General features: G+C 38.3%; 1 protein-coding gene across 2 annotated transcripts in view; it reads left to right on the plus strand.

Annotated features, from left to right (window-relative positions):
* itga6a (integrin, alpha 6a) overlaps nt 1-15,332 on the plus strand; it is a 39,059-nt gene that overhangs the window by 20,750 nt on the left and 2,977 nt on the right. For both annotated transcript variants that reach the window (XM_079619813.1, XM_079619812.1), the window contains exons 7-24: nt 265-458; nt 562-656; nt 1,559-1,686; nt 1,768-1,857; nt 1,958-2,019; nt 2,938-3,107; nt 4,567-4,710; nt 6,741-6,856; nt 7,103-7,262; nt 7,632-7,715; nt 7,791-7,870; nt 7,964-8,041; nt 10,016-10,118; nt 10,227-10,403; nt 12,932-13,033; nt 13,125-13,235; nt 13,326-13,424; nt 13,506-13,631. In XM_079619813.1, coding sequence (XP_079475939.1) covers nt 265-458; nt 562-656; nt 1,559-1,686; nt 1,768-1,857; nt 1,958-2,019; nt 2,938-3,107; nt 4,567-4,710; nt 6,741-6,856; nt 7,103-7,262; nt 7,632-7,715; nt 7,791-7,870; nt 7,964-8,041; nt 10,016-10,118; nt 10,227-10,403; nt 12,932-13,033; nt 13,125-13,235; nt 13,326-13,424; nt 13,506-13,631 — 2,119 coding nt within the window. The remainder of the gene's footprint in view (nt 1-264; nt 459-561; nt 657-1,558; nt 1,687-1,767; nt 1,858-1,957; nt 2,020-2,937; nt 3,108-4,566; nt 4,711-6,740; nt 6,857-7,102; nt 7,263-7,631; nt 7,716-7,790; nt 7,871-7,963; nt 8,042-10,015; nt 10,119-10,226; nt 10,404-12,931; nt 13,034-13,124; nt 13,236-13,325; nt 13,425-13,505; nt 13,632-15,332) is intronic.

A 15,332-nucleotide genomic window follows, 5' to 3' on the forward strand; every position in this document is an offset into this window, starting at 1 on the left:
TAATTTTGAATTTGGGGTTTTCATAAACTGTAAGCCATAATCATCAAAATGATAGCAAATAAAGGCTTGAAATATCTCACTTTGCTTGTAATGAGTCTGTATAATATATTAGTTTCACCTTTTAAGTTGAATTACTGAAATAAATGAACTTTTGCACGATTTTTCGAGTTGCACTTGTAAATGAAGGTGACTTGACTTGACATTTAGGGGCTCTGTACTTTTCCACATGGGTGGGCTGCTAAATCATGTGTATTGTCCCTCCAGTTGGCAGGATGTCGTGGTTGGTGCACCCCAGTTCTACCAGAGAGACGAGGAAGTGGGTGGAGCTGTGTACGTTTACATCAATAAAGCTGGAAGGTGGAAGGACGTCACTCCTACTCGCCTGAATGGGACCAAAGACTCCATGTTTGGACTGGCTGTGGAGAACATTGGAGACATTAATCTGGATTCTTTTGAAGGTTGAATGCAGGAGTTGATTTTTTAGTTTAGAACGCAAAATATTTGAATTTGTTTAGTGTTTAGATTCAAGGTTGTTTAATATTCTCCCTGCTTGCTTCTCAGATATTGCAGTAGGAGCTCCATATGCAGACTCGGGGTTCGGTAGCGTGTACATCTACCACGGATCTGCTGACGGCATCAATACCAAACCAGCTCAGGTTAGACACGCTCCAATTTCTGTCTCTCTCCGTTTTTTTCTTCTGTCTGCCATTTTAATGGAACACATCAGTGAGAAATTACTTTTAATCAAGTAATGGAGGAACTGAAAGGAATAAATAGCACTATGAGCATTTTCCTGTGTTATTCAGTTTAAAAGGTTTTCCTTTTTCAGGATAAAACATTGGTGGAAAAAAATAGATACTTACATATTTTAACATATTATTTAACGTACTTTGGTTTTGACATTGTAGACTTTGTACTAACTCTATCTTTTGTGACCTTTAAAGGGGGTGATGAACTGATAAATAAAATTTTCCTTGAGCTTTTGACATATAAGAGGTCATCATATAAGAATATCCTGTAAGTTTCAGAACTGAAAACGTCCTTGTTAGTCCAATAAAAGCTTTTATTGACACCAGGCACATTGAACGACAGGTTTTTCAAAGTGGGGATCTCTGACGTCAAAGGGTATCAAACCCCGCCTCCGCAGAAGAAGATCGACGCCCACTTCAACACCTCCTGTTTAGCCCCGCCCACTGATTCGTACATTACATGGAACTCATTATAATATGCAAAACTGTTATCCAATCATAGCAGTGGGCGTTTACTTCCAAGTCTTCAATCCGACGCGCCCATAAAAACCGAGAGTTTCAGGAGATCGGCTCAAAACCAGGGTAGAAAATAGCCTATTACTTATTAATTTTGATGTTTTTTAATGTAAAAACCAAGCGAACGTCATAAGTTGACCTCAGACAACAATATACATTTTTTTTTGAATGCCAGTTCATGACCCCTTTAAAATAAAATATGTTTTTAGTCTATACATGTGTGTTCTTTGCTGTTGAACAAATTAATAAAGCCTTTATCAACAAACACTAAGACATCCGACGTTATCTTGCAGATACTGGAGGGCAAACAGCACAATATTAAGATGTTTGGCTATTCTCTGGCCGGACATATGGACCTGGATCAGAACTCGTACCCTGATCTCGCCGTTGGGTCGCTCTCTGACACAGTTTTTATTTACAGGTGCTGATAGGTCACTTCTAATATCAAAGTTGCTACCTGAAGATTTTTGAGATGCTATAACAACATCCGTCTTGTGTTCAGGTCCAAAACGGTTATTAGCATCAAGCAAGACATCAAGGTGACACCGAAGGAAATTGACTTGATGAAAAAAACGTGTGGCAACAGTATTTGGTGAGCTTCTGACAAAACGAGAACTTAGAAAGCATCGCTCATAGATGTGCTAGACAGAACTCTGTCCTGTGTGAAGATAAGTATGTGTGTTTCTTCACAGCTTGACCGTGGAAGCTTGTTTCACATATAGAGCAAACCCTCACACCTACAACCCCAAGATCAGTAAGTCTGTTTATGCTTTTATAATGAGAAACTCTCATTATCTATTACAGTTTTTTATTGTTTCGTCTAAAGGGCCGTTCACACCAAGGACGATAACTATAACTATAGAGTTGGAATCAGTCTACAACTATGTTTTGTTTTTTCAGCTGATGAACCATAAAAACATTGACAGTCAATCAGAAAGCAAAGGGACTTTAAAGAGCTATAGCATTTAAAGCGGTAGAGTACGCTTATACTGTAATATACATAACTTTATCATCTCAATAGACGATCAGTGTAGATCAGTGTGGACACTGATATAGTAATAATTTTTTTTAATAGTTCTTGTTCGTAGTGTGAATGAAAGTCCCCCTGTCAATCATTGTACCCCTTAAAAAGCATCTTTGATCACCAAAATTACATATTTAAATGTTTTTTTCCTTGAAAAAAAGGCTTCATGCCTTAAAATAGCTTGAATGTAACTCGACACCCTTGCCTCATTTAGTATACGCAGTTCTTTGAATATGCAAATGAGCCCCGCCTCCACTCACTCACTCAGCTCAGAGATCCACTGGTTGACGATCACACGTTGATCTGATTGGTTACAAGGTAGTTTGTGACGTCAGAAACACCAGCGATTTCAACCCGTGTTTTTGAGACTGTCTTTGGTTCACTGCAGTTTTAAGCAGAAAATACTCAGCAATGCTGTCGACTTATGATTTTACACATGGTTTGTCTTAAAGCACTTTAAAAACGCCACATAGACATATAAACAACATTAAAAGCTTGATTTTCACCACAGGGGGACTTTAAGATTGAATCCAAATGTATTCTGTGTAAATAATACTGTAAGAGAAGACAAGATATGCTCACTGGAGTAAATAAGTTCTGAGGTCTAAAGGTTCACACGTTCTAAATCAGTTTCCGTTTGTTTTCCAGCCATTTCCTGTACATTGGAGGCGGAGTGGTACCGTAGGAAGCTGGGTCTCCCGTCAAGAGTTGTGTTTCTGGAGAAGAACGAGATGGATCAGGACTTCCAGTCGACCGGCACTCTGGAGCTACGAGGACAAAACAAAAGAAATTGTTACAAGACCAAACTCAGATTACAAGTAAATAAATCTTTGAAGTCGTAGTGATAGATATTTCCTTCCATATTGTGACGTACATCCGAGTAACAGATTTTTCGGGAGGGCACTTGGTTCATCGGTTGTTGATTGGATGTTGAGATGTGCAATAGTGGAGGCAGATGAACGAGAGCTTGCAGCGGCGAGTTTAAAGAGGCCATATTATGCCCCTTTTTCAAAGTCTTGATTTTTTTTAGGCTTTATAGATAGAATAGGGTTTAGTGCTTGAATGTTCAAAAAACACATTATTTTCCCCATATTTGATATTGTTGCAGCTCCTCTCTTCCCAGTCTGTCAGTAACGCTCTGTTTAGTTCCTGTCTCAATGAAGCCCCTCCTTCCGAAAAGCTCAATGTGCTCTGATTGGTCAGCTGGACCAGTGTGTTGTGATTGGTCAACCACTTTGTGCATGTTTCGGAGATCTCACGGCCCACGGCCGCGAGTTTAAACACACAACTAACTAAAGACGGGTTCACACTGTATGGTTTTGGCCATGATTTAGCTCTCTGAGAAAAATGTAGCGAATCCTAAAAGATTCCTCTGATCCTAGGCCAAAATCTGAAGTCTTTGACATGTTCACCGACAGCCGATTAATAACTACTGCGATCAAATTTTACCTCAGATGAAATTCTGGCAGTGTCAGAAGATTTGATGCACATGTTAAGTCAACGGCTTAACTCAACCAATATGCCTTGAGTATGCCTCGGGCGGGAGTTATTTAAATGAGGAATATTGTGATGTGTTCGTTCTCGGAAGAAAACTCATGACAACAATCAAGACGTTTCAGGGAGTTGAACAGCGTGCACTGATATAGAGAATAACTCCCTTTGGAGTGGCTTTGTGCTTTTTAACTTCGCAGACCTTTTTATGCTCACTAAAGAAAGTTATGAACATGTAAATAAGAGCACAATAGGTCCTCTTTAAGCAGAATAAATGATTGGAGAAATTCTGCATACGTCACCTGAGAGAAGTCTGACAATTTGATTGAACATTACAAGGTCAAAAAACACTTAAAAAAATTAAACATGTGCACAGATTAATCATTCACAATATGTTATAAAATTTTCTGTATGCACTTACAAAATAGATTGGATGAATTTTAATTTTCATGCCAACTTTAAAGTAACAATTTGTCCAAAATGTTTAATTCTGTCACTCTCCCTCATGTTGTTCCAAACCCAATTGCTTTCTTTCTTCTGTTCTGTGAAACACAAAATGAGAAATTATAATGGATTTTGTTATAGTTGTGCTTTTCTGTGCAACTACAATGAATCTGCGACTGGATCTTTCAAGCTTCAAAAGATTTAAATTTCTGGATGCACTATTCCTATAATTCTCGTTTTGGATTTAGGAACTTTTATTGTGACATTCAGCCCCTGTCTAAGCTCTCAAGGTTATGTGGATACATGTTGACTGAGTGGGATCTGCTGCGCTCTGGTTTTCAGGAAGGCATCAGGGATAAGCTCAGAGCGATTCCTATCGAGGTGTCCGTGGCCATTCAGAGTGCTAAGAGAGGCAAACGGCAGAGCTCGCTGCCACAACTAGTGCCAATACTGGACTCCACTGTGCCCAACAAGACCATCACTGAGGTATATTCACAGCTTACTGCACACAAATCTAATGAAGAGTCAATCCATCTTTTCACTCTAAACATGACAGAGTGTCCATTTACTTGCCTTGTTGGCAGAGGCTTTTACACTCACTCTGCCCACTATTGTCTAGATGAGCCTGACAAAATTACAAAAGAAACCCGTCTGATAACAGATCACTGGCGTGAAGAGTAAGGCGAGTGGCCTTAGCTTTTGGCGCAACCAACCGCAGAACAAGTCCAACATGTTCCTGGATCAACCTCTTTATTGATCCTAGAACAACATTACAATCAACCAATCAGATTTGATGGACAAGTTTACAGTTTTTCAAGTTTAGGCTTACAAGCAAGGTCAGGTGCTTCTACATCAGTGTTGTTAGCCTGTCACTTCCCTCATTAGTTATGGGCAGGGTTAGGTTAGGCGTAGGGATAGGGTTAGGACTACATGTTCCAGGATCAACAAAATATGTCGATCTTACTTTGTAAAATCATGGTGATCTCCTTGGTCAACATCTTTGTTGATCCTGGAACAACAATCCAATCAACCAATCATATTTGAGGGACAAGGTTATAGTTTATGTCAAGTTTAGGCTCACAACCACAGTTAGTTGCTTCTACATCAGTGTTATTCACCTGTCATTTCCCACTGATTTTAGGGAGAAGTTATGGGTAGGGTTAGGGTTAGTGTCGGGATAGGGCAACCCGATCTCACAGCAATTCGTCCGAGTCTTAGAAGTTGGCTAATTCGTACAAATTCATCCGACCTCACTCGTACGAATTAGTAAGATTTTTGCTAAATTGTTCATATTTTACAGGTTGCCCAATTCGTATGAATTCATACGAATGACCTACCCCTGACCCCGCCCCTAAACCTAACCGTCACGTGGTTTTAGACAAATCATACGAATTCGTATGAGTGAGGTCGTACGAATTTGTACGAATGAGCCACCTTTTAATCACTCGTATGAATTTGTACGAATTCGTCGTGAGATGGTGTTGGATAGAGTTAGGACTAAAGTTTCGGACAGGGATGTTGTTCTAGGATCAACAAAATATGTTGACCCAGGAACGCGTCTAACTCGGCAAAATCAGGACGTGCTGACCGAACCGAGTTCAAATCCACCTTAATCCAAACTCATTCTTCTTCCTTTTTTCCATCATAAATCAGTTCAGAGAGGTGTTTCTTTTAAATAAAAATAAAGAAAATATTCAAAAAGTGGTAGGGAATAAAGTGTTTATAGGGTTTGGCACAGGGACAAATAATGTCCCAATAAAGAAGCATCCATTTTTTATTTTAATAAGACACTGAATATGTTATTATTGCAAACTGTTTTATAATGTACTACAATACAATATATCTGCCACTATTTGCATAGCTATTAGTATAAAAGCACAATTCACTATTAGTATAAAAGCATAATTCGCTATTAGTATAAATAGCATCTATTTATACTATTTACACTTAGTGCAAATTAAATACTGCTATTTTCACTTAGAGTAAATCGGATCTATTACTGCGACCCTGGATCACAAAACCAGTCACGAGTCGCACTGGTATATCTGTGGCAAAAGCCAACAATACATTGTATAGGTTGAAATTATATTTTTCGTTAATGCCAAAGATCATGAGGATAATAAGTAAAGATCATGTTCCATGAAGATATTTAGTAAATTTCCTACTGTAAATATATAAAACGTTTACTTTTGTGAGTGAATCCAGCACAATCGTGAACATAAATGCACAACTTTAAAGGAGATTTTCTTAATATTTCGATTTTTTTTTTTGCACCCTCAGATTCCAGATTTACAAATAGTTGTATCTCGGCCAAATATTGTCCTATCATAACAAACCACACATCAATGGAAAGCTTCAAAAAATGTAACCATGTGACTGGTTTTGTGGTCCAGGGTGTGATATAGTAAATGTAATATTATATAATCAATGTCAACAATATTTTTTGCATAGGCAAAATTTGTAAAAGGCTGATAAATGAAGTGATATAATTAACCTAGACTTGTTTCCTGGCCTAGGTGAACTTCCTGAAGGAGGGTTGTGGCACGGACAACATCTGTCAGAGTAACCTACATCTGCAGTACAGGTTCTGCTACAGGGAGTCCAAACAAGATGTGTTCCCTCCTCTACCGCTGTGTGTAAACCCAACACACACTAGCTCTCTTTACATCTATAAATATGAGCCGATCACAAGTGGAAATCGAGAAATCTTAATGTATCAAATAACAATACACATAATCAGATTGTTTAATACATCAAATGACTCTGTGAAATGAAAAGTCCATTACAATAGATTGCTTGTAATTTAAGGAACACATATCAGTATAAAAGGTTTCTTTGTTGGTGTGCAGTGTGTTAAATGCTCAAATCCGTCTCTCAGGGAGAATGGCGTGCCAGTGATTTCTCTGAGTGATCAGAAGGACATCGCTTTGGAGGTCACAGTGAGGAACAGAAATGGAGATGATGCTCACGAAGCCAAACTGGTGGCGCAGTTTGATGAATCTCTCTCATACTCTGGATTCAGATCTCTGAGAACTACTGTAAGTGTATCACACGTCTAAAGTCTAAGTCATGTGACCTGAACCTTTCCGTTGTGGCACTTTTTAAGGTTTTGTACATTTTTTCACCATTGATACAAAAATATTGTTGCTATATTTCTTTTTAACCCTAACCTCCAAAAAAAAAAAGCATGTCTTAAACCAGACGCTAATTTGCACTGCTCTTGATAAGATTGGTTGGACATTATGGAAATTATCTGTCAGCGTCTGTGTTTTCTAATGTGCCCTGTTTAGTAAATCTGGTCCTTAGTCATTAAATCGTAATTGGGCACCAAGACCTGTGGTGTAAATGCGGTCAATGATTAACCCAGTGGTCTGTTGTTGTGTGACCAAACCTCTGTCATCCTGTAGGATAAACATGTGATCTGTGCTGCCAATCAGAATGGCTCTCTGGCAGACTGTGAGCTGGGAAACCCTTTTAAACGGGATTCAGAGGTCAGTAATACTTCAACAATGCCGTATTAATCCATTTCATGAATTGTCATTTGAATAAAAATGGTTGTTTTGTAGGTAAAATTCTATATCATATTGAGCACTGGCAAGATATCACTCGACACCAAAGAAGTTGAGATCGACCTTCAGCTGGAAACGTATGAAATATTACAAATATCAAAAGCACTCTTGATTTAAGCATGTTTGATATATGAACTAACTGTATGATGAATGTATATTGATGTTTACAGAACAAGTTCACAGGAGGGCCTGAGCAAAGTGAAGGCCAAAGCCAAAGTGGTGATTGAACTTCTTCTGTCTGTACAAGGGTGCGTATCATCACTTTATTCCTCACCTCATGTGGGGTCTTGGCTAATCTAAGCACAGTTTGAGACATTTTTTGAGATCTCTTTTGAATCTCGAGAAGAGATACACAAGATTTTCAGCAGTAACAGAAGCAGCAGATGTGAGCAGAGACATTAAGGAGATATTTTCTGACTTTCATTGCATTTTAAAGTAATATTAAACATGTTGCACCATTGCATTCAGGTTTTGTGCAGAACATGCATCAGCCGCTGGGACTCTTATGTTTAAGGCTTCTGATACGAAGGCGAAGTCTCAAGCGGGGTTTATGAAGCTGTAGAATTACAGAAATCAATATGTCGGCACTGTACTCTAGAGAAAAGCACTTACAGTGCTATGCATAAGTTTAGACACCCATGCTAAAGTTGCCTAAAAAGAGGAATAAAAAATCATCTTTTGGAAATTTATCTTAATGCCTTAATTTAAAAAATGAGGAAAAATCCAACCTTTAAGGACACCAATTTTCTTTGAGAATGAATGATGTATCGTTAAAAAATAAATGTTCTTCCTTAAAATACAGGGTGCATAAGTTTGGACACCCCTATGTTAAATTCCCATAGAGGCAGGCAGATTTTTATTTTTAAAGGCCAGTTACTTCATGGATCCAGGATACTCTGCATCCTGATAAAGTTCCCTTGGCCTTTGGGATTAAAATAGCCCCACATCATCACACACCCTTCACCATACCTGGAGATTGGCATGGTTTTATTTCAGTTAGCCTAACAGCTGGTTTGATTTGCATTGAAAGATGATCTTATGGAAAGTACCCCATGTCAATCTCCAGGTATGGTGAAGGGTGTGTGATGATGTGGGGCTATTTTAATCCCAAAGGCCAAGGGAACTTTATCAGGATGCAGAGTATCCTGGATCCATGAAGTAACTGGCCTTTAAAAATAAAAATCTGCCTGCCTCTATGGGAATTTAACATAGGGGTGTCCAAACTTATGCACCCTGTATTTTAAGGAAGAACATTTATTTTTTAACGATACATTATTCATTCACAAAGAAAATTGGTGTCCTTAAAGGTTGGAGTTTTCCTCATTTTTTAAATTAAGGCATTAAGATACATTTCCAAAAGATGATTTTTTATTCCTCTTTTTAGGCAACTTTAGCATGGGTGTCTAAACTTATGCATAGCACTGTAACCCCAGGTTAAAAGCAGCTGATAATAACTACTAGTGTACTGTATCTCTGCCATCATAAACTTACCAGAATGACTAGAAAAGAACACGTTAGCATACTGGTAAAAAGAGCACTTATTACGGAAATATACTTAAGTACAAACTGAATTATAATTATGTATTATAGTTTATATTTATATTCAATATAATTAGCTGAACTTTAGTGTAATTTGATATTTAATTATGTCGAAATACAGTATGAAATGTGATTAAAGTGTATGGCTGATGGGCATTTATGGCAAAGTTGAAAGTTCCTATATTTTAATATATTTGTAAGCACAGTGATGAAATTGAAATTTAGTACATTTAAAATATATTGACTTTAAATGTAAAATCAAATAACCATTTAACCTAAGGTTAAAATTATAATCAAGTACCTTGCATGTGCTTAAGTATGTTAGTCAACACATCAAAATAAGTGCACTTCTTTAAAGCTTAACAAAAGATCATTAAAACAATGATTTAAAATGCACTTTTAAAATAAAACATTGAATGTGACATTACAAAGCACACTTTTTAAAAGTGTACTTAAATGTTAAGAAGCAGTCATGAAAGTGTACTACTCTCTTTACTGTAAGTACACTTAAGTGTCCTTTTATTTCATGCACGTTATTTTTTTAATATACTTACAAATTTGAAGTACACAAGTGCACATTCAACACAAATAAGCACCCTTGTTTTTCACTCTCAGTTGTGTTACGTCCTGTCACATGTCAGCAGATATGTGTGTGTTTCTGATTGCTGTGTGTTGTGTATCAGGGTTGCCAAGCCGTCTCAGGTCTATTTTGGAGGTCAGATCAGAGGCATGAGCGCCATGAAGACAGAGGAGGAAGTCGGCAGCTTGATCGAATATGAATTCAGAGTAAATGCCAAAATAACTTGAATAACTTGTACACCTTTTTAGATATCACTTCAGCCATTTTTGCAAAGCACTTTTTCTAGCCTAAGATTTTGTTGGTGTTTTTTGCAGGTGATTAATTTGGGAAAGCCTCTGAAGTCTTTTGGCACTGCGTCCCTAAACATCCAGTGGCCTAAAGAAAGTTCTGTGGGGAAATGGCTGCTGTATCTGATGAAGATCAACACCAAGGGCCTGCAGTTAGTCTCCTGTTCACCTGAGAGAGAGATAAACCCTCTCAGACTGAGTGAGGTACCAGATATATCCCTGTCTTAGTTTACATCTGACCCGGACAGCAACATGGTGTCGGCCCACATCTGCTACACATAGATTACACATATTTTTTCTATTTTTTAATGCAATTTTTTATTTTATTTACCTTTAAATTACTAGATTTGATCAATAAATAATAAATAAATGGTCATTTAAGCTCATTCCCCACATTCTTTCAACTTTATTAAAAATAACTCACAATTTCATGCATAACCTTTTTAATTCAGCTCAAAATATCTTACATTGGGTCTTTATCTTTGCCTGACCTCTTGTGGACAAAAAATATATAACATGATATTTCATGACTCTTGCCACTAGATGGCCTTATAGCTCTATATAGAGCAAATGAGCTGTTCCGCTGGGTCCTAAAGTCAGTTGCTTTAAGTATGCGTTCAGATCATAGGCCCTGTCCCAAATGGTACACTTCATATGCACTTTCGGTCTTGTGGATTTACAATGGCTGCCGCGTGCGCGTGTCCGTTAAAGGAGAACTCCGGTCAATTTTAACATTGAGCTCAATTTTTAGTAAATTTGGAGTGCTGTCAATACAGAGAACAACGACAAAAATCGGTGTTGCCTACACCGTGTTATCCTCTTTTTAAAATTTACACCCTATTGATTTGAATGGGGCAAGTTTTAAACCTGCTTTTAGCCTCTTAACATCCTTAATGTTTCATTACAAGTGCCCAGCCATGTTGAGTGATTCCTTCAGAGTGAACACGGTGAATCTGACTGCAGTAGATGTGAAAGATATGAATAAAAATGATGTTATATCAGCCAGCGCACATACCTGTATTTAGTTCCTGTTTTCGGTCGAAGTCCAAAGTAGTCGATTGTCGAGTTGAAGCGCATAGGTTTAGTTACTTAGATCACGCGCGTGAACTCGACAATCGACTACTTTGGACTTCGACCGAAAACAGGAACTAAATACAGGTATGTGCGCTGGCTGATATAACATCATTTTTATTCATATCTTTCACATCTACTGCAGTCAGATTCACTCGTGTTCACTCTGAAGGAATCACTCAACATGGCTGGGCACTTGTATGAGACATCAAGGATGATAAGAGAAATAAAAGCAGGTTTAAAACGTGCCCCATTCAAGTCAATAGGGTGCAAATTTTAAAAAGAGGATAACACGGTGTAGGCAACACCGATTTTTGTCGTTGTTCTCTGTATTGACAGCACTCCAAATTTACTAAAAATTGAGCTCAATGTTAAAATTGACCGGAGTTCTCCTTTAAGTCTGTGAGACCGTAGGGTGTCCCATTAGTAATTTTAGGTCTCAGAAGGTGCACACGAGCGCCCCCGGTCGATATGCGCCCTCGATGCGTACTTTTGCCGAGACCTCTCTGATGTGAGCTCCACTGCAGACTTCTTCCCGACAGTCAAAGCGGCATTACGTCACGAAAGTGCGGACTCGTAGGAAGAACGCGAGTGCTTAGGGTGCCATTTGGGACAGGGCCATAGACTGTAAAAAAAGATGGACGACGGCCCTTCGCTCTCTTCCATTGGTGAGAAGTGAAGCCGCCAGTGTCCTGATATGGCGCTGACAAGAGGGACTTGAGTCTGCGCAGTAGCGATCTCGGGACCAGATCTGCGCTGTAGTCAGCAGGAAGTAAAGCCGCGAAATCAAGGCCCCGTCCTCATTCCCGCAGAATCAATCGCAAGCACACGCTCCTGCACTTTAAAAAAAATGAATTATAGAAATTTAGATATTAAATCTAAAGCTCCAATCTCCTCAGTCCTCCGAAGATCCCCCCAAAAAAGTATGTTGATGCTTCAGTGACTACGTCGCTCAGACAACCTGTCAATCACAGCTGTCAATCATGACGTCACACCACCGCATCAAATAACGAACTTAAAACAAACTTTTTTTGAAAACAAACACTTGAACTTACATCAGCGTGATTAAAAACTACAGTAAATGACAGAAACCATTTTTGGACAAAAGATATTTGAAGTTTAATGTAATTGTTTAGTTGGTCTCACGTGCTGTTAAATAACAAGTGGAGGCGGGGTTTATGACCTATACTAGGACCAGCCACCGGGGGGGGGGATCGAGATGTTTTGGCTTCACTTTTCCGGGCTTGTTCACGCTTGATTCAGATACAGACATTATAAAATTAATTTTGGTAAAGTTTTAGCATTTTTTGTTTGAATTTTGAGCATTTTTTTTCTTTGTGTACAGAAGCATTCCTCGCATTCCATTCATTCCTAAGGGGCTCAAATTTACCAGCTTTTACTTAATTTACTTTTTGTTAACCACAAAACTCCTCAAATCCAATTTTTTTTTTTTTTTTTTTTTTGTGGTTCAAGTGCGACAATAGTCCTAGTCTGATGAACACTCAATTTTTCAAAAATGTAACAAAAATTGTTTCGGGTCAAAATGACCCCTGATAAAAAATAATGCTAGATCAAGAACACATTTTTAAGAGTTAACCTTTCTGGCTGAGATTGATGCTAAAAACATGGACAAAAAGTAGACACATCTGTGACTCTTTCAGGAGTCGACGTCAACCAGGAGAAAGCGTGAGCTGGAGGAGAGGAGACCATCTGACGGGAGTAAAATATCCCTCTTCACTGACAAACGCAAGCACAAGATTCTGGTAATGAGATTTAGCTATTTATTTTTGTAGTGAACTTTCATTTTTAGGAATGATTGGACCAAAACAACTCGAACTTTATTATTTCTCACAGTCGTGCAGCGGGGATGCCAGATGTGTGGAGATGAAATGCCCCCTTCAGGGCTTGGACAGCACTGCAGTCATCGTTTTAAAATCCCGCCTGTGGAATTCCACTTTCCTGGAAGTAAGGACAAAGTCGAGGGCTTGTTTTGTTCCCTTGAAAGAATGCCTGATGTTGTTAAAGCGATATGTTTTGTTTTCCTCTCAACAACAGGATTATGCGTCCTACAATTACCTTGATATAATAGTGAAAGCCTCCATAAGTCTGGATGTCTCCGCCAGTAACATTGTCCTGAAAAATGCTGAGACACAGGTAACAGTTTCCTGAAGTGTAACACATTTAAGTCTGCGGCATTACAGACATGTGTTGAACACCTGTACGTCTGATGCGCAGGTGAGGCTGACCGTGTTCCCAGAGACGACAGTGACTCCGTTCGGAGGAGTTCCCTGGTGGATCATCCTTGTGGCTGTTTTAGCCGGGATCCTGATGCTGGCTCTCCTCGTTCTGTTACTCTGGAAGGTAATAAAACACTCGCACACCCAAACATAAAGCTAACAAAAACCCAACGGCATCAGCCACATGGATAAGAGGGTCCTTAAAGGAGTAGTTCACTTTCAAATAAAAATGTTCTGATAATTTACTCACACCCACGTCATCCAAGATGTCCATGTCTTTCTTTCTTTCTTTCTTTCTTTCTTTCTTTCTTTCTTTCTTTCTTTCTTTCTTTCTTTCTTTCTTTCTTTCTTTCTTTCTTTCTTTCTTTCTTTCTTTCTTTCTTTCTTTCTTTCTTTCTTTCTTTCTTTCTTCAGTCGAAAATAAATGAAGGTTTTTGAGGAAAACATTCCAGGATTTTTCTCCATATAATGGACTTTAATGGCAACCAACGGTTTGAAGGTCCAAATGTCTCAATGTTTCAATGCAGCTTCAAAGTCTCGACACAATCCCAGCCGAGAAATAAGAGTCTTATCTAGCCAAATGATCGGCCATTAAAAAAAAATATATATATATATATACTTTTTAACCACAAATGCCCGTCTTGTACTATCTCTGAGATAATTACATCATCATGTTGGAAAGGTCACGCGGAAGGCGGAAGTTTACAAGTTTGGAATAGGAGGACTGTTCAAAGTTATTGTATGTTGAATGACACATATTTATATGTATTTGCGTCCGTTTATTGTTTAAAATGGTCCTTACGTGTGTATATCTTGGATGTTTAACGATATCATGCGTGACCTTTCCAACGTGATGACGTAATGCATCTCAGAGATGGTACAAGACGTGCATTTGTGGTTAAAAAGTATATAATTATTTTATTTTTTTAGAAAATGACCGATCGTATCACTAGATAAGACTCTTATTCCTCGACTGGGATCGTGTCGAGACTTTGAAGCTGCACTGAAACTGATATTTGGACCTTCAAACCGTTGGTTGCCATTGAAGTCACTATATGGAGAAAAATCCTGGAATGTTTTCCTCAAAAACCTTCATTTCTTTTCGACTGAAGAAAGAAAGACATGAACATCTGGGATGACATCGGGGTGAGTAAATGATCAGGAAATCTTCATTTGAAAGTGAACTACTCTTTAAGGAGTATTTCTGGTTGAAAGCTCATATTGTATGTGGACTTCTCTGTTCTGAATTTGTTTTTATTTTCTAATACTATACTGTTATTTATTCTGGTATTTACAATTTAAATGGCCCTAAAAAGAATTTGAAGGCTTAAGACCCGTTCACATCAAGGACGATAACTATAAAGAGAACGATAAAGATATCGTTTTAGAAATCGTTCTCAAAATGAAAGAATAGCAGAGTTCACACCACAACTATAACAATAACGGCACAGAGAAATTATATTGTTGGAATCACTTTCAAAACGATTTTATCCAGCTTATGATTGATAAAAACATTGACAGCCAATCAGAATTGATCCTGCTGTAATGACCTCGAGCATTTAAAGTGACAGACAAGCACACGCTTAGAAAAACTGCGCCTGCTGGACGCTAACATAGTTATCTTTATAGTTATCGTTCTTGGTGTGAACGGGCCTGCACTGTACACTTGAATGAATGTCATTTCATTAAATAAAACTAACATCAAATAGAATGTTTTTCTATAAGAAAGATACCACAAAAATACGTAGAACCGCACAAGACATGCAGGATATATATATATATATATGTTATGGTCATGCTCCAAGATAGGTAGGTTGGTAGGAGA

Source organism: Phoxinus phoxinus (assembly GCF_949152265.1).
Source record: "Phoxinus phoxinus genome assembly, chromosome: 7".
Lineage (NCBI taxonomy): Eukaryota > Metazoa > Chordata > Actinopteri > Cypriniformes > Leuciscidae > Phoxinus > Phoxinus phoxinus.